The sequence below is a fragment of the Anabrus simplex genome, chromosome 5, assembly GCF_040414725.1.
Source record: "Anabrus simplex isolate iqAnaSimp1 chromosome 5, ASM4041472v1, whole genome shotgun sequence".
Lineage (NCBI taxonomy): Eukaryota > Metazoa > Arthropoda > Insecta > Orthoptera > Tettigoniidae > Anabrus > Anabrus simplex.
The window spans coordinates 82025570-82050129 of NC_090269.1; the positions used below are offsets into that span (position 1 = coordinate 82025570).

At 41.1% G+C, this 24560-nt stretch overlaps 1 protein-coding gene across 1 annotated transcript in view; it reads left to right on the plus strand.

The window, feature by feature from the left end:
• The first annotated feature begins 4019 nt into the window (after positions 1–4019).
• The window catches only part of nwk (nervous wreck), a 1047247-nt gene continuing 1026706 nt past the window's right edge, over positions 4020–24560 (plus strand). Inside the window, exon 1 of the mRNA XM_068227774.1 lies at positions 4020–4098. Coding sequence (XP_068083875.1) covers positions 4036–4098 — 63 coding nt within the window. The 5' untranslated portion in view covers positions 4020–4035. The remainder of the gene's footprint in view (positions 4099–24560) is intronic.

Genomic DNA, 24560 nt, shown 5'->3' on the forward strand with positions numbered 1-24560 from the left:
AAGGGTTTCCAAGTAATATCTATAGTTAGTTTCTTTCCGTATATTGCTATTGGTTTATATAGTGGCGTACTGTATTTTCGTGTAGTTATTTGCTTTTCGTCAGTTGCGTGAAGAGTTTAATAGTAGCTGGAATGAAATTTCTGTGTTCATAGTATAATTGCAGAGTATATATTTGCGTGTGAAATAGTAGTGTACGGTATATATTTGCGTGTCAGTTTGCAAAATCTTGAGTGTGAATAAAATTTCTTAAATTTGTTAGGCTAAAGCACATGATATCTGTTCGAAATGCCTGGATGTGCAGTGACTGGCTGTCTGTCTTATGCCTGGTGAGGAACATATTGCTTCCTTCTTCCAGCTTCTAAATGACTCATTTGATATCCTCAATGCAAGAACACCTAATGATAAGAAAAAGCTCGCAACTGGGTACGGTAATGATCATCAGGTCCAAGAAGGAATTCTAAGGCAGCTGTACACATGCTGTGAACGAATGAGAGTTGGTAAATCGAGTCAATTGCTCCCATTTCAGAAAGGTTTTATGAAGACCATCCGTTCAGTATTTGGCCTTTTTAGTGACCTCCAATATCTCAACATAAAGTACATTTTGACTGCTCGATTAAACCAAGACTGTCTGCAAAATTTATTTTCTCAGATAAGAGGACTCGGACATTTCTATGAACATCCGCTACCAACCGAGGTGAAATTTAGATTGAGACTGTTACTTCTGGGCGCGAACTCAGAAAATATTCCGTTATCCAATAAAGCTGCAGTGATTTCAGAAACTGATAATGTGATACTGACATCTAAACTTGTAGATTTACTGCCGGATATGTCTGAAGCATTACGCATGATTGAAGGTGAGACAGAAATTCGGGACATTGCGATAGAAATCGTGCCGTTAATGATTCACCGCAATCTACAGCGACACCTGATTGTTCAGCAGAGGGATTTCGGTACCTCGCCGGCTACATCGCTTACCGTGGAAGAAAATATGATAGGTCAATGGGAAATCCCACTGGGGAAATGCTTTCCATATCTTCTGGTACAGCCCCTGTGGGATGGATAGAAGTGTTATCTCGGGGAGGTCTACTCGTTCTATCGGAAGAATGGCTAAACCAAGTAGAGGAATTCGAGTTAATTTTCACGGACACTCACGGACGTGCTGAACTGTCACGCATACCTAATATTATACGCAAAGTGTGTCAAATAATTAGCCGTAAATTCCCCGCTGTACCACCTGAAATAGTAAAAATGTATGTTAGGACGAGAACATTTGTACGCATACGACAAATGAACATTCGGGCAAGGACTGAAAGATCCACAGCAGCTCATCGGCGAAAGGCCGAAAGGCACGGCAGTGGATTTTATCTTCAAAAGCAACCACTTCATGACATCTGATCCACAGGACTGTGTTCTAATTGTTTTTCCTGTTCTTTCTTATTCTTTAATTTTAAAATGTAGGAATATATGCAAGGTTTCGAATATGAACTTACTTCTGCTGCTGTTATAATATGTGTTAAGCTTTAAACTCGATACCTGCGGAATTGAGTCATATATCGTGTGTTAACATGCGGTAGTTCCATTACGGAAGTTCTGCTGTAAACATTTAATATTACAGACATTTCGTATCTCTAAATATTTATGTTGACAAATTTGAGAGCACGCAGCCTTCCTCAAACTAAATAGAGGAACTTGGATGTGTTAATAAATTTCGAGCGTTGGTCAGTGTGCCGTCATGTTACATTTACGTCTTATTCGTAACAGAAATAATGAAACTTACTATGCTGTACTCTCTTTCAATCTTATAACAGCAGTAAACTTTATGTCTGGTCTGCATTTAGTTCTGAGAAACTGTAATGTTTGCTGGTGTTATGAGATTCCTACTGAACTGCGCGCTATGGGCTTGGCTGCTTTGCTCCTTCTGTGACGTCATTCCGTTAACCAATAGCAGCTCGTCTCGCGTTGGGCCCAACCTTTAGTAGTGTTTAAGAACCTTGAGTAATAATAATTGTACCGGGAGGTACACCTCAACGCCGCGCATTCAAAATAGGCGTCTTAATTAACTCCTCTATCGAACAAAAGTGGAAACTACTACAACAGGAACTTAAACTTTAATCAGAAGATGTCACCACCGAAATATTATGTAATTTTGGTACTGTGCTGTTTCCTAACCTGAGTGAATTTCTCCTTGTTTTGTTTGCCATTCATCAAGAAGTTTGGACATTTTTCCACACATGCCACCACTAAAAAACTATGATCATGCACCCTGGTGCAAAGTGAAAGAAATTATTTAAAGAAGTTTTGTATTTTTAGGTTTTTGTAACTGATTGATGTTCATTTATTTTTGGGTTGGCAATATTTCCTTTTTATTTCCGCCAGTTTTGAATCTAGCCAATCACTAATTTCTGTAATTAATTTTCCACCTATCACAGGCTTCTTGTTCGATTCTGAGTGTTACTTATGAAATCTACCAATAAAATCGAGAGGGTGTGGCTAGTTTAGTCTTGAATGATCTCGAAACTTCCTTGAGGGTTTATAAACTGTGGCTTTTCACGTTTCTTGGCCAATTGATCGTCGTCTTACTGAGTGTGTGTGCTTAAGCAGGAGGCGGGCGGCCTCTTTCGTCTGCAACCAGAACATCTATAAGGTAACGGGCACATAACTTTATTCTTTCTTGCTACCTCCGCAGTTTAACCCGAGGGAAATGTCCGACTCTTTAGTATGTAACAATTTTTCTAAAATGTAACTTTCTTCCGGCTAACGTAAACACTTCATAAAATCTTTAACTATAAACCGGGGATAGAGAGTGAAGTACCCTCTCGAGCTCCCCTTCATCTTGGTTTGGGGTGACTGCGTTTTTCTCTAACTGCTTTTCCTACTGTAATGTGTTAATGTAATTTCTATACGAGTCACCTCAGTAGTTTGGGAATATCACCTGTTTCATCGGCCTAGAGCCCTTTAGGTTTTTAAGTGTTCATTATATTGGAGTCAGTGTGCCTCCATTCACTTTGTGTTTGGGCCAGTTATCTAACCTGTTCTTTTTCCATGAAGGCCCAGTAGGGTTGGTATTATATACCCCTGTATAAATTATTTTCAAATTGTAAGTTGTGCCTTGAGAGGCCAGTAATTGTAAGTTGATGTTGGCTTGAGTAGGCTTGGAAAACTGAGAGCCTGTTAGCTCTTTTTCAAGTTTTGGCAATAGTAAAGAGTGCATCTGGAAGGCTAGATATTTATATTTTGGAGAGCAAGTGCTCGTGAATTAGGGGATTTCTGCCCTTGAATCATTTGTGCTCTTTTGTAAATTTGAGCTAGGAGCTCAGGAATTGTTAAACGAGGGTCTTGAAGCCCAGGATCTGTTAAGACCACTTATCTTGTCTTTTCCTAAACTTGCTTTAAGATTATCACTATACCTGATGTTTCATTGTTATGAAAAATTGTTAAGTTTGAAGTTCTGAAAATATAACCTTCAGTTTAAGTTTTAAATTAATTTTGATATTGTAGATAGACCCATTCAAGCCCGCACCTTCTTTCATCACCTCTGCGTTCCACAGATACCCCGGAACAATAATAATAATAATAATAATAATAATAATAATAATAATAATAATAATAATAATAATAATAATAATAATAATAATAATAATAATAATAATAATAATAATAATAATAATAATAATAATGTCACACAAGTCCTATCGATGTTTAGACAGACCTCTAATTTAGAGCTCGGAAGACGAGCGCCTACCTAATCGCTACCCGTTGAAGCTCGTAATAACGTGGCCACATCTATGATTCATTCATCTATAGTGCTGCGTGTTGTGGTTTGATTCAATTTATCCTGCCACTGGCTCTGTGGATGTTTTTGCAACATTGTTTGTTTAGAATATCCAGTATCTACATATTGCAAGTTTATGGCACTCGTTGACGGCTTTATCATTTGTAGCCATCCAGTGAGAAGAGCGATAAAGATCCACCGATAACAGGTGAGTTATTCCAAGAGCCAGTGTCAAATCAGTGTTCGTTGTGAACGCGAGTGTGATGTCAGTGCAGAGAAAAATACGGAGCAAACCAAGGCGCTTGTATGGGCTCTCTGGAGGTGTGGTGAGTCAAGTCGCTACTGTCACATATTGCCATACAAGGAGAAACACATTTAGGTGGTAAATAGAACCAAATTACTAATACAATTTCGAGAAAAACTGGGGGAAAATTGACTCATTTCTACAAGTTATTTACTTAGAGTATGAACCTGTCGCCGGCCCCGTGGTGTTGGGGTAGTGTGCCTGCCTCTTATCCGGAGGCACCGGGTTCGATTCCCGGCCAGGTTAGGAACTTTTAACTGGACTTAAGGGATGGTTCGATGTCCACTCAGCCTACGTGATTAGAATTGAGGAGCTATCTGGCTGTGAAATAGCGGCCCCGGTCTAGAAAGCCAAGAACAATGGCTGAGAAGATTCGTCGTGCTGACCACACGGCACCTCGTAATCTGCACGCCTTCGGGCTGAGCAGCGGTCGCTTGGTAGCCAAGCCCCTTCAAGGGCTGTAGTGCCATAAGGTTTGGTTTGGTTTTTATGAACCTGTCCACCTCCGTAGTGTAACTGTTGCAATATTAGCTGCCGTCCTCGTGGGGGGGGGGGGGGTAGGTTCGACTCCCGGTATTGCCAGAAATGCAAGAATAGCAGGAAGGCTGGGATGTGGTTAAAATTGTACACGCAGCACACCTCCGTTGGGAGTGTAGAGCCGGAAAGAGCTGCACAACCCCAGGACGACGACACGAGTTTACTAGTTTGAAACTAATGCATAGCTGTAGTTGTAGAAGACGAATTTACTTACCTTGAACTTGAGGAGATCTTCGTCAAATGTTTGATTTTAGTTATTTTATTTTAATGCATTGATGATACTGAACTTGAATTTCACAATCATACTTATCAGTAGCGTAGCCAGGATCGGCCGATGGGGGAGGGGAAGAGTTATAGTTACAGAAATATGATAGAACACAATGGAAGTGCTTGTGCGTGTGCGGTGCGCGCATGCAATACTTGTCATTTGTAAGAACACTGATACAAGTGAATTATGTTAATATTCAGACTGCAGTTCACTTCAACATCTTATATTAAAATACAGGTCAAGAATAATACGATCAAGGACAACAGTTTTAAAATCTAAAATACAACTTTCGAGGCTTCCTAGTAGAAATATGTCAAACGGTTATTTTTGTGTAACTGCTACAATAAAGTAACTGTGAAAAGTAACTGTTAAAAATAACGTCTAACGTTACTCACCTTTTATTGGTCACAGCCTGGTCATAGCTTCAAGTTTGTCTCCTTACAGCTGTGTTGCGAAGTCCCATTCATTCGCTCGCACATGCGCGCACGCATTAGGCCTACTACACTGTTGAAAGGTCGGTGCAGCAAAATACGCATTCCTATTTGCTATAAAACCGGGCGAGTTGGCCGTGCGTGTAGAGGCGCGCGGCTGTGAGCTTGCATCCGGGAGATAGTAGGTTCGAATCCCACTATCGGCAGCCCTGAAAATGGTTTTCCGTGGTTTCCCATTTTCACACCAGGCAAATGCTGGGGCTGTACCTTAATTAAGGCCACGGCCGCTTCCTTCCAACTCCTGGGTCTTTCCTATCCCATCGTCGCCATAAGACCTATCTGTGTCGGTGCGACGTAAAGCCCCTAGAAAAAAAAAATGCTATAAAGTTAAACGAGAGGCAGGAGTTTGACAATGCCCCGATCAAGGGTAGAAGTCAAGAATACATGTTGATCTGTCTGCCAAACCTCGACACAAACCAGTACAAGATGATCGATTAAGTAAAATGAAGTAACGTTATCTATAATATGATATCTATAATATTAACATGGAAAGTTAGCATACTAATTTGTTTATGGTACAAGAAAAATTATGTGGGTGAAACTTATAATAATATTATAATGTAGGTACCCCTGCGCGATGTCTGAGTCAGAGATTACTCCTGAGCAGTTGAATATGTCATAGCAGTTTACACTTTAAGTTACCACATGACAGCAGCAACTTCAACAAATACACTATAGAGTATATTATACACTGTAGTGTCTTCTTCTTCTTCTTGTTTTCCTACCGCTTTTTCCCACACCTGTGGTGTCGCGGATGCTAACTGCATCGCACATGTGGATTTGGCCCAGTTTTACGGTCGGATGCCCTTTCTGGTGTTAACTCTATATGGAGGGATGTAAGCACTATTGCGTGTTTCTGTGGTGGTTGATAGTGTGGTATGTTGTCTGAATATGATGAGGAGAGTGTTGGGACAGCCACATAGACCCAGTCCCCGAGCCAGGAGAATTAATCAGAAGCGATTAAAATCCCCGACCCGGCCTGGAATCGAACCCGGGAATGGAAGGCCAGTACGCTGACCATTCAGCCAACGAGTCGGACATATTATGCACTGTAGTGTATTTGACTTAAAGCAATCTTCTATGATAGCGCTCTCACTTCGAAGATATGCGTACTATCTGAACTCTGAAGGTCACATTCTGTGTCTGTAAGCTGCTACTAGTGACAGTTCCCACTTCCCAGTTACTGTTTTCACGAGTACGTTATTCTGTTGTCGTTACTCTGTAACCTGTTATTTTTTTGTGCCCGTTACATTTGTAATTGTGATAAAGTAACTGCTATGTTATGTTTCAGTAATCTCTGCTTCCTAGTATATAGATTTAACAGATCTGTTGGTTCTACAATTATGTCTCTGAATGTTTTTGTTTATTGCCAGTTCGTGTTTATTTTCTTTTTGTTGTTGTTATTGTTGTAAAATTTTCTATGGGGAAAGGTCTAACCTCCAGTAGCCCCCCTCCTGGCTACGCCCGTTATATTCATTGTACAGTATGGTAATGTAAATTGTACATCTCTTATGGGTAGATAATGCGCATTCCACACTTACAGGTATTTAAGAGTTACGTATTGATATTATTCTTCCATCAGTGCAAAGAATAATACAAATGATTACTGATCAAACAGAACAAAATTGAAGCAGCTGTTAGTATTACTGAATTATGCTTCGTGATATCATTGGACGTCCGCCTCTGTGATTAGCTGCCACCCCCGGAGGCCCGGGTTCGATTCCCGGCTCTGCCACGAAATTTGAAAAGTGGTACGAGGGCTGGAACGTGATCCACTCAGCCTCGGGAGGTCAACTGACCAGAGGAGGGTCCGGTTCCCACCTCAGCCATCCTGGAAGTGGTTTTCCGTGGTTTCCCCACTTCTCCTCCAGGCAAATGCCGGGATGGTACCTAACTTAAGGCCACGGCCGCTTCCTTCCCTCTTCCTTGTCTATCCCTTCCAGTCTTCCCGTCTCCCCACAAGGCCCCTGTTCAGCATAGCAGGTGAGGCCACCTGGGCGAGATACTGGTCATTCTCCCCAGTTGTATCCCCCGAGCCAATGTCTCACGCTCCAGGACATTGCCCTTGAGGCGGTAGAAGCGGGATCCCTCGCTGAGTCCGAGGGAAAAGCCAACTCTGGAGGGTACACAGATTAAGAAGAAGAAGAAGAAAATAATAATAATAATAATAATAATAATAATAATAATAATAATAATAATAATAATAATACTAATAGATGCAAACAACTTCATAGCCGCACCTCACAAGTCATGGTAATAATAATAATAATAATAATTGTTACCGTGATTGGTGGATCAGCAGAGGTGAAAGAAGGTGCCAGGGTGAATGGGTCTAACTTTTGTCAAGAAAGAAATTAAACTGAAATGGAAGGTTATATTTTCGAAAAGCAACAAGTTAACACATTTTCACTTAGTGAGATAACAATTACATAGCAAATAAAAAACAAGACTTTATAAAAATCCAAGAGTTCAAATCCTTAACACACTTGGGCTACCAGCCCCTAGTTTTACAATCTTTGAGCTTCCAGATCAAACATTACAGAGGAGCATAAATTTACAACAGGGCAGAAATCCGCTAATACCTGGAGCACTTGCTCCCTAATTTACAGTATCAAGCCTCCTAGAGGCATTTTTCCAACACAAGAAAAGAGTTGACACGCTCACAGGTTTTTCGAGCCTATTCCAGGCAATACTTGAACTTACAATTACTTGCCCACAAGGCACAACTTACAATAATGAAACAGGGGTATCTAGTACCCAACCTACAGGGCCTTCGTGTAAAAGAAATGACAGTTAAATAAATGGCCCGAATACAAAATGAAAGGAGGCCAATACTTGCACTCCTCTATCTAAATTCTTAAAACCTAACAGGCACTAGGCCGATGAAACAGGGGCTATTCCCAAACTATGGAGGTGAGCCGTATAAGAAAGAAATTTAAAACATTAAGGAAGAGAAGAAAATCAGTTACCAAAACGTAGTCACATCAAAAAAAAAAAAAAAAAAAAAATGAAGAGGAGATCGAGAGGGTAAACCACTCTCTATCCCCGAATTACAGTTACAGATTTTATAAAGTTTTTACATGAACCGGCAGAGAATTACATGTTTAGAAAAGTAGGTTACATTGTAAAAGTTTCGGACCTTTCCCGCGGGTTAAACTGCTGTGCTAGCAAAAAATAAAGATGATAGAAGGCCATTACCTTGCTGAAGACCTGCTGCCTGATGAAAGAGGCGCCTCCCGCCTCCTGTTTTACGTACACACACTTAGTTAGCTGTTGATCAAGTGGCCAAGAGACGTGAAAATCAGCAGTTTATAAACCCTCGGGGAAAGTTCGAGACCTTTCATGAATGATCAAGACACACCCACTGTGTTTATTGGTCAACTTCAAAAGTTACACTCAAAATCGAAGAAGAAATACATGATTGGTCGGAAATTAATTACAGAAATTCTGGATTGGCTAAATTCAAAACTGGCGGAAAGAAAAGATCAAAATTGCCAACCCACAAATGAATGAACGAAATTTAGTAAAGAAAATATTTATGAATACAAACCTTCTTCAAAAAAGGTTTCTCAACTTCGCACCAGGGTGCATGACCATAGTTGTTTTAGCAGAGACATATGAGAGAATGCCCACACTTCTTGAAGAACAAAACAAACTGAAATTCACAAAGTACTCGCAACTTCACAAAAAAAAAAAAAAAAATTACGGTAGTGACATCTTCTGGGGAAAAGTTTAAGGAGGTTTAGTTTTAAGTTCAGTGTTTCTCCCTATAGAGGAGGTTTTATTGGCGCAAGATTTAAAAGAGCGGCCTAGGGGTGTACCTCTCGGTACAATAATAATAATAATAATAATAATAATAATAATAATAATAATAATAATAATAATAATAATGTCCGCCTCTGTGGTGTAGTGGTTAGCGTGATTAGCTGCCACCCCCAGAGGCCCGGGTTCGATTCCCGGCTCTGCCACGAAATTTGAAAAGTGGTACGAGGGCTTGAACGGGGTCCACTCAGCCTCGGGAGGTCAACTGAGTAGAGGTGGGTTCGATTCCCACCTCAGCCATCCTGGAAGTGGTTTTCCGTGGTTTCCCACTTCTCCTCCAGGCAAATGCCGGGATGGTACCTAACTTAAGGCCACGGCCGCTTCCTTCCCTCTTCCTTGCCTATCCCTTCCAATCTTCCCATCCCTCCACAAGGCCCCTGTTCAGCATAGCAGGTGAGGCCGCCTGGGCGAGGTACTGGTCATACTCCCCAGTTGTATCCCCGACCAAGAGTCTGAAGCTCCAGGACACTACCCTTGAGGCGGTAGAGGTGGGATCCCTCGCTACGTCCGAGGGAAAAGCCGAACCTGGAGGGTAAACAGATGATGATGATGATGATAATAATAATAATAATAATAATAATAATAATAATAATAATAATAATAAATTGAGCTCGATATTTCCCTTATTTATGCGTCAGTGTCAACCCATGTACGGAAGGCAGTTTGAATATTTCGTGTAAGGAAGAGTTTCATGTGGTATGCTGATACGTTCTGTTAGTGTGTGCTACCCAGTGGCGTATATTAGAATAAGACGTGGGCTACCACTAGACTTACTGTAGGCTACAACGGGAGGTCCCGATGTTGTTCAGACTTTGTAGATTGGTAGTACTACATCACAAAAACACACTGGCAAAGTACAACGGCGCAACTCTCAAACATTTTCGAAAAAAGCTGTTTTGAAAATGTCGAAAAAAGTAAAGAGAGGTTTAGCATGCCAGGTACCATCAACCGGGACACACTGGCGCGGTGGACGAGTGGTTAAGGTTGTCCACTTCAGTTATGAAGATGGTGAGTTCGAGTTACGCTGCTACCAGCTTTTTACTCCCCTTCCCCCCCCCCCCCCCCTCGTTTTTCAACTATTAAACATGTACTTTCTTCTATTACTGTCAAAAATAGATTTAAACATTTTCTTTCCCAGTAATTCGGCCTCTACTTTAATCTCTACAGAGTCGCCGGGTTCCAGTAAGCGATTTATATAAAGAAGGTGCTTGACGTAAGCCATGGCCCTTTTCAACTGTCTATTTATTGCTTGCTCTCCCGGGAACTTCTTTGCACTTTGCGTAGCTTCACATTCAAAAACACTTTCATTCGAACATAATTCAACATGTGAGATCTCCATACCGATCGAACTTATGATGATGAGCAAGTCTGGCTACATCGCATACAACCGTTAGACGACACAACGCAGTCAGACAGTGACTAACTGCTGCTCTCATTTGCAACAAGAGGAAAAAGGGGATCAGGAAATGTCAGAAGAAAAAAAAAGTTGAGACGAGTGTGACTCGAACTCGCCATCTTCATAACTGAAGTGGAAAACCTTAACCACTCGACGACCGCGCCACATTCTTTCGCTTGATGGTACCTGGCATACTAAAGCTCTCGTAACTTTTTTCGACATTTTCAAAATTGCTTTTTTCGGAAACTTTGGAGAGTTGCGCGCATCTACTTTGCCAGTGTATTTTTGTTATGTAGTACTACCAATCTACAAAGTTTGAAGAAAATCGATGACGTGGACATCGTGACCTCCCCTTGTTAGGTTATTCGTTTTCGACAGTTGGTTTAGTGAACGTCAAGCTTTAAGCGCTTTGAGCCACCGGAGTACCCTGCTGTATTGTCAAGGCTGTTTCACAGGCTACTGCCCTGGCTTCTGCTACTGTCAATAATCAACATCAAATCACTGGAGGTGGTAGCCTACGGTTTAATAAGTGAAAGTCCGGCTTTGTGGCTAAGTGGATAGATAGCTTGCCTTTGGTCCGATGGTCCCGGTTCAATTCTCAGAATCAAACATTCGTACTCTTAATCACCTGGCTTGGGGACTGCGTATTTATGACGTCTTCGCCATTCATTTTATCCTCATTAGGACACCACGAAGTCTATACAGATGCCATGCACTATTATTATTATTATTTTTATTATTATTATTATTATTATTATTATTATTATTATTATTATTATTATTATTATTATTATTATTATTATTATTATTATAAATTAAAATGTTGAATTTTACGGCATTTCCTGCGGTCGTATCCACCATTCACTGGTTTATTAGCTTCATTTCCAACCCATGATCACGGGTTCTATACTAACCAACAAAATAGAATACTAAACCTGAAATATTGCATTTCATTGTAGCAGACTTAGGCCCTATCTATAAATAGAAAACTATATTACTCCTATAACAGAAGCCCTGTAGTGCTTCCTACAAGGATGTAGAAGTAAACGGGAGTGAAATAATAATAATAATAATAATAATAATAATAATAATAATAATAATAATAATAATAATAATAATAATTGTACCGGTTGGTACACCTATACGCCGCACATTTGAATTTTCCGCCTTAAAGTACTCCTCTACAGCCGAAACTCTGAACTTTGAAACTGAATTAATTCAACCGTTTATCAGAAGATGTCACTGAGTTAATTTCGATTTGTTTTTGTTTACTATTATCAAGAAGTGTGGACTTTCTCTCACAGATGTCTCTACCAAAAACTATGATCATGCACCCTGGTGCGAAGTGATGGAACTTTTCTTGAAGATATTTTATACTCATAAGTTTTCGTATAACTAAATTTCGTTCTTTCATTTGTAGGTTGGCAATATAAATCTTTTCTTTCCGCCAGTTTTGAAGTTAGCTAATCAATAATTTCTGTCATTAATTTTCAGCCAATGGTATCTTTTTTCCCCAATTTTTGACGTGCAAATTTTAGTTATCCAATAAACGACTGTGGGTGTGTCTTAATCATTCATGAAAGGTCTCGAATCTTCCACGAGGGTATAAAAACTGCTGATTTTCCTGGCTCTCCGCCACTCGTACAACATCTAGCTTAGTGTATGGAAGAATAGCAGGAGGCGGGAAGCGCCTCTTTCATCAGTCAGCAGCCCTTCAAAAGGTAATGGCCGTTTAACATCTTTATTTGCTAGCTCAGCAGTTTAATCCTCGGGGAAGGTCCGAAACCATTTTGATGTAACCTATACAATTTCGATGTAAAATTTTCATATTACTTTAACTGTAAATCGGGGATAGAGAGTGCCTTTCCCTCTCGAGCTCCCCTTCATTTTGATCTGAGCTGACTACGTTTTCATAACCGATTTTCTTCTCTTTCCTAATGTATTAAAATTTTCTTATACGAGTCACCTCCCTAGTGTGGGAATAGCCCCTGTTGAATCGGCCTAGCGCCACTTAGGTTTTAACAAGCTTTCATGTAGGAGTGCAAGTACTCGCCTCCATTCAGCTTTGTATTTTGGGCCATTAACTTAACCCGTTTTGTTTTCCTTTCCTTTTAAGGCCCAGTAGATTGGGTACGAGATACCCCTGTTTATATTTGTAAGATCTGCCTTGATGGCAGTTAATTGTAAAGTCTGGTATTGCCTTTAATAGGCGGGTCAGCTCTTTCTGGTATTTTGAAATGTGCCTCTAGAAGGCTTGACATTACTAGGTGGGAGCAAGTGCTCCATGGAATTAGGGGCTTTCTGCCCTTTGGTATTTTGTGGTTGTGAGCTGAGAGCTCAAGGATTGTGAAATTGGGGCTCGAAGCCCAGGATTGTAAGGACCCCTTAACTTGTGCTTTCGTTTCTAAAGTTGTAATTGTACCTGATTTTCTTCATTGTTATTTCACCTAGTGAAAATTTGTTAAATCTTGTTGTCTATTGAAAATATAACCTTTATTTAAATTTTTAATTCACCTTTCGGACTTGTAGTTAGATCCATTCCAGCCTGCACCTTTTTTTACCTCTGCTGATCCACCAAAACACGGTAACAATAATAATACGATAATGTTATTTGTTTTACGTTCCACTAACTATATTTTTGGTTTTGGGAGACGCCGAGGTGCCAGAATTTAGTTTCGCAGTTGTTCTTTTACTTCTTCTTTTTCTTCTTTATCTGTTTACCCTCTAGGGTCGGTTTTTTCCTCGGACTCAGCGAGGGATCCCACCTCTACCGCCTCAAGGGCAGTGTCCTGGGGCTTCAGACTCTGGGTCGGGGGATATAATTGGGGAGGATGACCAGTACCTCGCCCAGGCGGCCTCACCTGCTATGCTGAACAGGGGCCTTGCGGGGGGATAGGAAGATGGAAAGGATAGACAAGGAAGAGGGAAGGAAGCGGCTGTGGCCTTAAGTTAGGTACCATCCCGGCATTTTCCTGGAGGAGACGTGGGAAACCACGGAAAACCACTTCGAGAATGGCTGAGGTGGGAATCGAACCCACCTCCCGAGGCTGAGTGGACCCCGTTCCAGCCTTCGTACCACTTTTCAAAATTTCGTGGCAGAGCCGGGAATCGAACCCGGGCCTCCGGGGGTGGCAGCAAATCACACTAACCACTACACCACAGAGGCGGACCAGTTCTTTTACGTGCCAGTAAATCTTCCAACACGAGGCTGACGTATTTGAGCACCTTCAAATACCACCGGACTGAGTCAGGTTCGAATCTGCCAAGTTGGAGTCAGAAGACTAGCGGCTCAACCGTCTGAGCCAGCAAGCCCGGCGGAGTGAAATACCAGCACTCTGTTATGCATGTAATTAAGTCAGAAGTAAGAGGTGAGGAAATATATACGGAGAGGAGTGCATGGTTGTTCGTTAGCAGTGGCGATCTGACGCAGCGAAGCCTAGCACACCTATCCCCCCAACCGGTCTTCGCACCTGCCTGACATTCAGCAGCATGCCGCGTGAGGTGCGGCGCGGGGGAGGGGGGACGGGACGCAGCGCTTGGACCGCAATATCACACTCCGATGCCTTGCTCTCAGAAATACATGCGACGTCTCTTATCTCATTGCTTTCAAGTTTTGTAAATGGAACAATGTGTCAGATGCTTACATTATAATGTGTTTTAGATTTCCATCATTCTCATTTTAGGTTTGGGCCTCACCGATAGCCTCGGTAGCCCTCAGTATAGTCGCCATTGATGTTTCCCGTGGTTAATGCCCTATGTAGAGTTGTAGAATATGAGTTCACACATGGAAATAAAGCAACCCTGTATGAGAAGTGGTGGAAATAGCTTTACCTAGCACATCGCACGTCAAGTAGCTGTCACCATGTTGGTGAACCAGTAGGGATACTGCTGTCTACTACCAGATGGGAAATAAATCTGTCCCGGAAATTATTAATAAGACTGACGTGGAATTGACCCATGTTAATGAACAGGGAACTGCCCATCACAGGAAATGCTGGAAAACGTGATTTCGATGCACCAGTCGGTTATTGCCACATGTCTGCGCGTGCGAATCTCCCGCATCTCCCAAGTAGATCGCTGTGTAAGTGAGAAGAGCAGACGTGTTTAGTGACCAATTGAATGCAACCAAAATGGTGCTCAAGATAAAACAGCGTGTGTTCATTGTTCAGTGTTAAGCAAAGCACGATTCGTAGTAAACCTGCGCGGAACTGTTTGCGCAAGAGTTTAAGACTGGAAGTGATTTGACAGAACCTCCAGCAAAGTCTGCAATGCAGAACTTATTGGCAAAATGGCGTGAAACGGGCTTTGTAGCCAACAATAAAACGTAAGTGTCCTAAAAGAGTATGAACACCAGAAAACCAGAAAGCCTGGAACTAACTCCGACGAAATTTCAACGCTGTTTAACTGTGCAAGTTAAAGAGATCGTCGTGTCGAAACATTATCGAAAAGGAACTGCATGTATATCCTTGCAAATTTACTGTTGTTCATGCGTTAAAGCGCCCAGGCGAACCTTCGCTTGTTGAGTTCTGCCGGCGGTTTCTGACTGAAGTGGAGTCAGGACTTTTGGATGATCAGGTTTTTATTATTTCTTTAGCCAGCATCTTCTATGATGTTCATTCAAGAACCACATAGAAACATGTACAACCAAGGCTATGAAATTACTAGGCATTCTCTACCGCTTCACAGAAATTTCTGATCCCACTGCTCTTCGGCACTTCTTCCTCACGATTATTCAACCTCTCTTGAACTACTGCTCTCTGATTTGGACAACAGCCTCCCCCTTCCAACATTAACCCGTTAGACAGAGCAGTGTCCTTCTTTGCTGCAATTGTTACAAACATAAACCCCCAAGATCAAAAATCTATCTACGCAGCAGGTATTAAGGGCAATAAATGTGTCACCGCTGCACATCAGGCGACAGTGGCTCCATGTCTAAATGGTTAGCGTGCAGGCCTTTGGTCACAGGGGTCCCGGGTTGGATTCCCGGCAGGGTATAGAATTTTAACCATCATTGCTTAATTTCGCTGGCACAGGGGCTGGTTGTGTGCCGTCTTCATCATCATTTCATTCTCAACAGGACGCGCAGGTCGCCTACAGGAGTCAAATCAGAAGACCTGCAACTGACGAGCCGAACTTGTCCTCGGACACTCCCGGCACTAAAAGCCATACGCCATTTCATCATTTTATTTCATTTCATTTCATCAGGCGACAGTTAGCTGACCTGAGTTTCCTCCACGGAATCTTAAATGGGAATTACCACTCGGGACATTTTGTCTCACTCTTGTCTCTCTGTGTTCCTTCCCGCTCCACCAGAATCAAAGACCTTCTCTACACTCAATACTTCAACGATCTTTCCTAATTCGCCTCTCAACTCTCTTTAACACTATTAATACGAGACAAGAACTTGATATAACATCAAATAAACGTACATTCGAGAGGGGTGTAAACAATCTCTTAAGGATAAGTTAATGTGAAGTGGTTATACCGCCATCTTGAACCACGACGACTCGCCTGTGAATATGGACATTCTCATGGTTTTCGATCTGGACAGTTGTTATTAGTAGGCTGTGTACCTGATATTATCTTTTGTTATGTTGGCTATATTTTATCACGAAAGTTTACATTCGTTAATTAGTATATTGACAGTGCAACTGAAATTTGCTCAGTGTAGCTGTATTTTGTGCCTCGTGAATAAATAAATAAATAAATTAATTAATTAACGGGGGCCAATCCCGCCTCAGTCCTGTTTTAAATACTTTCCCGATCAATTTTATTTTGCACGCCCTGCACAAGAAATCCTCAAAATGTCTACCATGCGACTGAATCCGCCACCTCATTTTAGGTACCAGTACGTAACTACTATTTTACAGCAGAATGACTGTCACCATAAAGTTTACGATGCCTTATCTGATCATCCAACCATATTTTCATTACAGTCGATCAGGTCCAACACAAACAGTTCTCTTGTTTGTGCTGAAGCTGTGGAAAATGGTAGTAGTAGTAGTAGTAATTGGGAGATAGTGGTTTCGAACCCCATTGTCGGCAGTTCTGAAGTAGGTTTTCCATGGTTTCCCATTTTCACACTAGGCAAATTCTGGGAATGTATCTTAATTACGGCGACGGCTGATACCTTCCAAGGTGGTGGTGATGGTGATTACTGTTTTAAAAGGAAGTACAACTGGGCAACCATCCTCTATATACTGTAATACTAATCATAGAGAAAAACCGGGAGGGATCCGACACTTTGAAAAATGAAGGTATCGGCCAAAGAAATAAAAGGGCCGTGAAGAGTGTGAAAATGAAAGATTCCCTAGGCATCGAGTGCTGTAATACTGTTGGGGTCGGAAAAGAACAAGTGTTAACCAAGGGAGGTTGGATAGGATAAATGAAAGTGCGATACCTTCCAAATCCTAGATCTTTACCTTCCTTTCGTCGCCAAAAACCTTCGGTGTGTTAGTGCGACGTTAAACAAGTAGGAAATAAATTTAGTAGTGAAACTTGTCCATGGCGGAAAACCTTTGTACCATACTTTAGTTCCATTCTTCACATGTCTCGGCGATGTGGGAATAATTTAAGGTGTAATTTATATAGGTACCTGTCCGTTTGAGGAGTTGTTCGTGTGGGTGTGGGGTGGTGGTGGTGGTAATTATTGTTTTAAGGGGAAATACAACAAGATAATCATCCTATCCTAATCATACTTGTTACGGGGATACCCGTGGAGCAGAAAGAGATTAAAGAAGGTGCCGGGGTGAATGAGATCTACAATATCAAAATTAATTTTAAAACAAAGGTTATATTTCTTTAGAATTTAAAAATCAACAAATAACAATATAACAGGTACAATTAGCAATCTTGAAACAAGACTAGGAAAATCCAAGATTAGTGATTTTTACAGATTCTGGGCTTCAAGCCCCTAGTGTTACAATTCCAGAGATACCGGATCCAGTTTACAACTTTAATTCAAACAAGGAATCATTTACTCAAAGGCAGAAATCCCCTAAGTAAAGAGCATTTGCTCCCAAAATACCATATCTAGCCTTCCAGAGGCACTCGTTACTCTTACAAAACTTTGTAAAAAAGCTAACGAGCTCTCAGTAAGACAACATTACATCAACATTTACATTTTCCGGCCTCTCAAGCCACAATTTACAAATTGAATTGATTTTTACACAGGGGTATCTGATACCCAACCTACAGGGCCTTTGCAAAAAAAAGAGCAGGTTAAATAAACGGCCCGAACACAAACAGAATGGAGGCGTACCCAGCGCTCCAAGATAATGAAAAATTAAAAAACCTACAGAGCTCTCGGCCGATGAAAGTGGGGCTAGTTCCAAACTACTGAGGTGGCTCGAATGGAAATAACTTTAATACATATCAGAAACGAAAGGTTGCGAAAACGTAGCCACCTCAAACCAAGATGAAGGGGAGCTCGAGAGGGTAACTCACTCTCTATCCCCTATTTACAGTTAAAGATTTTATGAAGTTTTTACATTAGCCGAAAGAAAAGTTACATTTTAGAAAAATATTGTTACATAATTAAAGATTCGGACCTTCCCCTCGAATAAAGCTGCGGAGGTAGCAAGCAAGATAGATTTTACTTGGCCGTTACCTTATAGATGTTCTGTTGACCGAAGAAAGAGGCGGCCCCGCCTCCTGCCTTAACACACACACAGAAAGACGATGATCAATTGCCCAGGAAACACGAAAAGCCGCAGTTTATATACCCTCAGGGAAGGTTCGAGAGGATTCTGGGCTAATCCGTACACACCCTCTTAATTTTATTGGTTAAGTTCAAACGTTACACTCAAAATCGAACAAGAAGCCTGTGATAGGTTAAAAATTAATTACAGAAATTTTTGATTGGCTAGATTCAAAACTGGCGGAAAGAAAAAGAAATGTTGCCAACCCAAAAATAAATGAACATAGATTCAGTTATGGACAACCTAGAAATACAAAACTTCTTTAAGTTATAAGTTCTTTCACCTTGCACCAGACTGCATAACAAAATTACTTAATTTTTCAGTGGTGACATCTTCTGATTAAAGTTCCAACTTCATGTGGTATCAATTTCACCTTTTGGCCGATAGAGGAGTTCATTAAGGCGCTTATTTTGAATGCGCAGCGTTGAGGAGTACCTTCCGGTAAATAATTATAGGAGGAATATATCTGCCATTTCGAAGAATGAAGGTATCGGTTAAAAAGGGAAGGGAAACGAAAGGAGAGACGATGAAAGACTCCCTAAGCATCAAAATCTAATACTGTCTGGATCGGACTCCATTTCTTTCCCTGGGGAAGGAACTCAAGTACTTCATTACACGATTAAAACGTTGTATACCTGCCGTTAAACACGGCAAGGTAGGGTCAGTGCTGGATCTAGACGGGCCCCCATCTCGGGCAGTACGTCTGAGAAGGAGGAGTGGGTGGCAGAATGAATCGTGACTCCAGTTTTACAGACTTCCACCATGAGTTTACGGCGTTGTCCGGTTGCTGCTGGGGTGATCAACATTGTTATTTATGTGGAAATTCGACAACGGAAATATATGTAATAATAAAACACTTTTTCATTTGAAAATTTAAGGTCGGCTGTGCTATATTTGGATATCTCATATTACGTTCAGGGTTTACAAGTTGTTCGCTAAATTTGGGGATATTCCATACCTAAGTAAAATATAGAAATGTTAGGGGTGGCATGGACCAACTTTGTCCCTCACCCTTCCCACGAAAAGTGCTTAGTTTCAGCACTGGAAAATATGTCCAGGATCCATTAAGTACTGGTACTTTTATTACCCGCTTTAGCGTAGATGTCTCTTTACTTTGAAACGTTTCCGATAGATATTAGATCAAAATAATATAATTCTTGCTTTTCATTGTCAGATTGTCCGACTCGTTGGCTGAATGGTCAGCGTACTGGCCTTCGGTTCAGAGGGTCCCGGGTTCGATTCCTGGCCGGGTCGGGGATTTTTATTGGTTAATTCCAGTGGCCCGGGGGCTGGGTGTTTGTGCTGTCCCCAACATCCCTGCAACTCATACACGACACATAACACTATCCTCCACCACAATAACACGCAGTTACATACAAATGGCAGATGCCGCCCACCCTCATCGGAGGGTCTGCCTTACAAGGGCTGCACTCGGCTAAGAAATAGCCACACGAAATTATTATTATTGTCAGATTTCGTGATTTTACAACACACTTTCACATGAGTTTAGATTCAAAGCGTGATCAGCGCGACGAATCCAACGTATGTCACAAGTGATAATTGAAACTCAGAACAGGACCCACTTACGAATAGTCTGCCCAAATCCAAATTCAGACATTTTTTGTGTATGTTTAATAGGTTAGGAAACAAAATATGGCACATCTGAAAAAGATTAGGGCAAATTTAGACATCAACATTGTTTAGTTTTGTGTGTGTTAGGCAAAATAGGATACCTGTAAAAACAGTATTTTGGGAAAATAAAATATAATATGATACATCGGGAAAACAGCAAAATAATTACAAACATAAAGCACAGAATTTGTCAAATATGATAAGCCTACAACAGGCCACCACAAGTAACAATTATTGTCTGAGCCAGAAAATAAAACACCTGATATATCATATGGACGGTGTTATGCAGAACCAACAAAAGTTTAAAAAATGAGTTATTGACGTAGCTGGGTAGGTAAAATGACACTCTATATTAAGCAAAAATGATTTAGCCAACGTTCTGTATTACTATGCCTTCTAGTGGCCAAAATGTCAACCCACTGCCACAATACTGGCCATAGTGTGTTAAGCAGAAATTAATACATCTGCTGAGTAATTTAAGAGATTTCCTCATGAAAAACAATTTGACATCTAGCGTTATTTTCCCGTTTTTGTTTGGAATTTTCCTACTTTATTCAATTTAGCCTATAACAAACTTTTTAACATATGAGTTCCCATGTGAAGGTTTATGTTTGATAGTTTTCGCCATTATCATTATTCCAAGATACAACTCACGTACTTTTTTTTATTTTTTACTATTTGCTTTACATCCCACCGACACAGATCTTATGGCAGCGGTGGGATAGGAAAGGGCTGGGAGTAGGAACAAAGCGTCCGGTGGCCTTGATTAACGTACAGCCCCAGCAATTGCCTGAGGTGTGCTGCTCACACAGAGGTGTCATTGACTGTCATCGGAAAGTGCTGAACAGAAGACAAGCGTTGGACTCTACATGAATTATCCACACAGACGGGTATTTCTGTATCGACAAAGCACTGAATTTTACAACGGCCCTTGCCGATGTGCAAGATTTGTGTTAATTTATCCATAATAAACCAAGATTTATACTTACTTATCTTTCGATTGCCCATTGCCATTACCTCCTGTACCTGTACCCAACATGTTATTGGGAGTGAGAAGCACGTTCCAGTGTTTTTCAAATGCATTAAGTGGATTTACATTGCTGCTGTTTTATTTGGGTGGTGGTGGTCTTATTGTTTTATGAAGTACTGTACAAGTGGACAACCATCCTCTATTAACACTCATCAGAAGTAAAAAAAAAGAAGAGATCCGTTCCTTCGAAGGCAAATGAAAGGACCACGAAGGGCGTAACAATGAAAGACTCTCTGGGCCTCGCAAGGATAACGCTGTCAGGGTTGAAAAAGAACAGGAGTTGATAAAGGGATGTCGTATAGGTAAGATAAGAAGTGAGAGGCCTAACGCAAGTAAATGAAACAATCCCAGAGCTTCGGCCTCGTGGTCGCTAATCCACGCTCAGAAGTTTAGAGCCCATGGAGTCCCTTTCAGTCACCTTTTACGACAGGTAGGGGATACCGTAGGTGTATTTTACCGATCCAACACTCAGCCAAATGCTGCTTTATTGGAATATATATTTATCAAACGATCCTCGTGTACTGGAAAGGACATACTACAGACGTGGTCCTGCCGCGTGTAGTATTCTTCTGTCTCAAGCATGAAACTAAGGCAGCGTTGGTGCAGTTAAGCTGAACTAACTCTTTAACCTCGGAGACCAAAGTTTCAACGCCTCACTCTATGTCATCAAACTATTGTCTACCTAGGTCATACGATATTCTCCTGTACCGTTTCATGCATCACGCTCGACTTCTGAATAAAACTGAATGCTGGACTGCTTTCATTGGTAAGGACTAGTGGTGGGGACGAAGCGGTTCGGTTCGGAGCAAGTACTATGACGTAATTACTCGGTTAAACCGAGTACAGAAATGAGTACAACTTTATAGCGGTAAATTTAAAATTTATATTGACCATATAAGCTACGGTTTACATTTATAAAGAAGATTATCAAGTATTATCAGTGGTACTACGCTCCGCACATTCTATTATCGCTTATTTGCACAACTTTTATAATGTAATATAAATTTGAAACGTAACATAACAAGCAGTGTACTTACAAATCTGTGCTTAATATGAGGCATATCAAGTATACATAAATAAGGAAATAAACATACAAAGGAATAAATGAAGAAAATAAAATAAATATTAATGCATACGAATGGACGTACCATGTTCCATAATGTAATAATTGAGGAAACGAAATCTAGTTCTTTGAAATGTGCCTAAACCCATATAATGTCAAATAAAGTACCTGGTTATTTGCTATTTGCTTAGCAAAGTGTAAAGTTTGAAAAGAAAAAAATCCAGGAAAGAAGTATATTCCAAATTTTAAAGTTTAAAATTGCAAGTTAATTTTTTCTATCCACCCATTCATGCCCGCACCTTCTTTCATCTCTGTCCACCACGATATCTCTGTAACAAGTGGTGGCAGAACGTGGTTGAATGGGTCTGGTTAAGGCCCCTTTTGACGGCACCTCATAGAATTCGATACCGAACTCTGAAACTTTTCCCTTTCTGGAATTTTCAACTTTTTTCACCGGGGTACCTGCGCAAGGAGGAGTTAATTTATGAACTTTTAATTAGGAAACTCAAGTCTGGCTGCACGGTTGCTACCGATATTGTGAAACTTAAAGAATCTTCAGAGTTTCCCACCTGTATTCCAGTATTCGGGGAGAAGGATATTAATGAGGCTCTGTCCACCATCACTGATAATACCACTGAGCTAGCGTCTGTTGTGAGTTTCTTTGAAGTAAGTGACCCTTCTACTAATCAGCTCAAGCGTGTTCAAGCTAGATTGTTCCATTTTTACAATAGGGCTAGGGACCTATTTTTTCTGAAACTGAAGGATGAGCATGCTAAGGAAGCCAGTAATTTAGTGGAACACCTTTCCGACATGTCAAATAGGGTTAGTCAATTGTTGTCAGGAGCCGCTAGTGCTAAAAGCGACTATATTCAATCTGTAAACTCAACAACGGAAGAGGATCCTAGTAAGTCTGCTGAAGTAGGAAATCTGTGGTTCCACAGCAAACGTCTGCCCCATCGGAACAAGTATCGGATCATCTACCACAGCTTCCACCTTTCTTTATTAGTAACGCAGCTGTTACGCCCCCTCGACCTCCAATGCCGTCCCCTATTATTTCACCAGGTTTTAGCAGCTTGCCCCATCCCTTAGCCATGTTGCTTAAGGGCACCTCAAAATTTTCTCTAAATTCAACTAACGATGTGATATTTTTTTCTGAGATTTCTAGTAGAATCCCAGGATCATGGTTGGGTGTTTGCTCTGTGTCATTCTGAAATTCCCCAAATAATTTACCCATATTCTATGGGCGTCCTCTCAGATAAACTTGTGAAGGCAATAGCTGACAGATGTTCTATAGAAGACTTCCATGTCCATTTCTTGGCTAATTTCATTCAAGCTAGAGCAATGCCATCCTTAATACAGAAGTAGGCCCACTATTTCCGAGTCCAAAGATTGGACGAGAATTTAGCTGATTTTATTCAAGACATAATGTTTCACACAAGGGTATTCACTATTTATTTCCTCGAAGATCAAATAGTAAAGACCATTGTCGTAGGGATTTCCGCATCCTACCGGTCGTATTTATGTTTCGCTTCTAGGCCTCAGTCATTTTCCGAACTTGAGGCTATGGCAGTGTCAGCAGAGGGAGTGAGGTACGCTGACACCTTACGAGTCGCTAGGGAGCTCCCTCCGTCATCTAACACAGACATCGTCAATCGAGAGCAAAATGCCTTCGGAACCAGTTTGCTCCCCGCTTTCGAGGAACGAGAGCAGCTTAACGGGCAAGTAGGGGAAGAAGTAGGGGAAGTTCATGACGTAATGCGTACTGAAGGCCAGTGGCGCAAAGGTATAACACATCTTTCTTGAGTGGTTAGATTCCGACACGATACGCGTGAACTCATGCGAGGTGACATTCCGTATTATACGAACGTGCAGTGGTTAAGTAGAGGAAAAGTTTTACATCGCTTCTATGCTCAGAGGAAAGAAATAGCTCTCTTTATGGAAATGTACGGTGAACAACTAGGAGAGCTGAACAATGGAAAATAGATAGGAGATGTGGCATTTCTAGTACTGTAGATCTCACCAGCCACCTTAATGATCTTAATTTCCCCCTACAAGGTAGAGATCTTATCATTATTCACCTCTTTGATCGTGTTAAAGCTTGTGCTTTTTTTTCGTTATTTACTTTATGTCGCACCGACACAGATAGGTCTTATGGCGACGATGATGGGATAGGAAAGGCCTAGGAGTGGGAAGGAAGCGGACGTGGCCTAGATAAGGTACAGCCCCAGCATTTGACTGGTGTGAAAATGGGAAACTACGGAAAACCATCTTCAGGGCTGCCGACAGTGGGGTTCGAACCCACTATCTCCCGGATGCAATGTTAAAGCTTTTAAGCGAAAAGTGCTACTGTGGGAAAGTCAATTCGTGAATAAATGCAACGCATTTTACGACTTTGACTGCTGAGTTGTGTCCAGCTCCAAACTATTCCGGTAAAACATTAGAAGAATATAAAGAGGCTTTAATGTCACTCTATGAAGAATTTGAGAGTAGATTTCACGATATTCAGGCATTAGAAAATGATCTTCAGGTGTTCGCTACGCCCTTC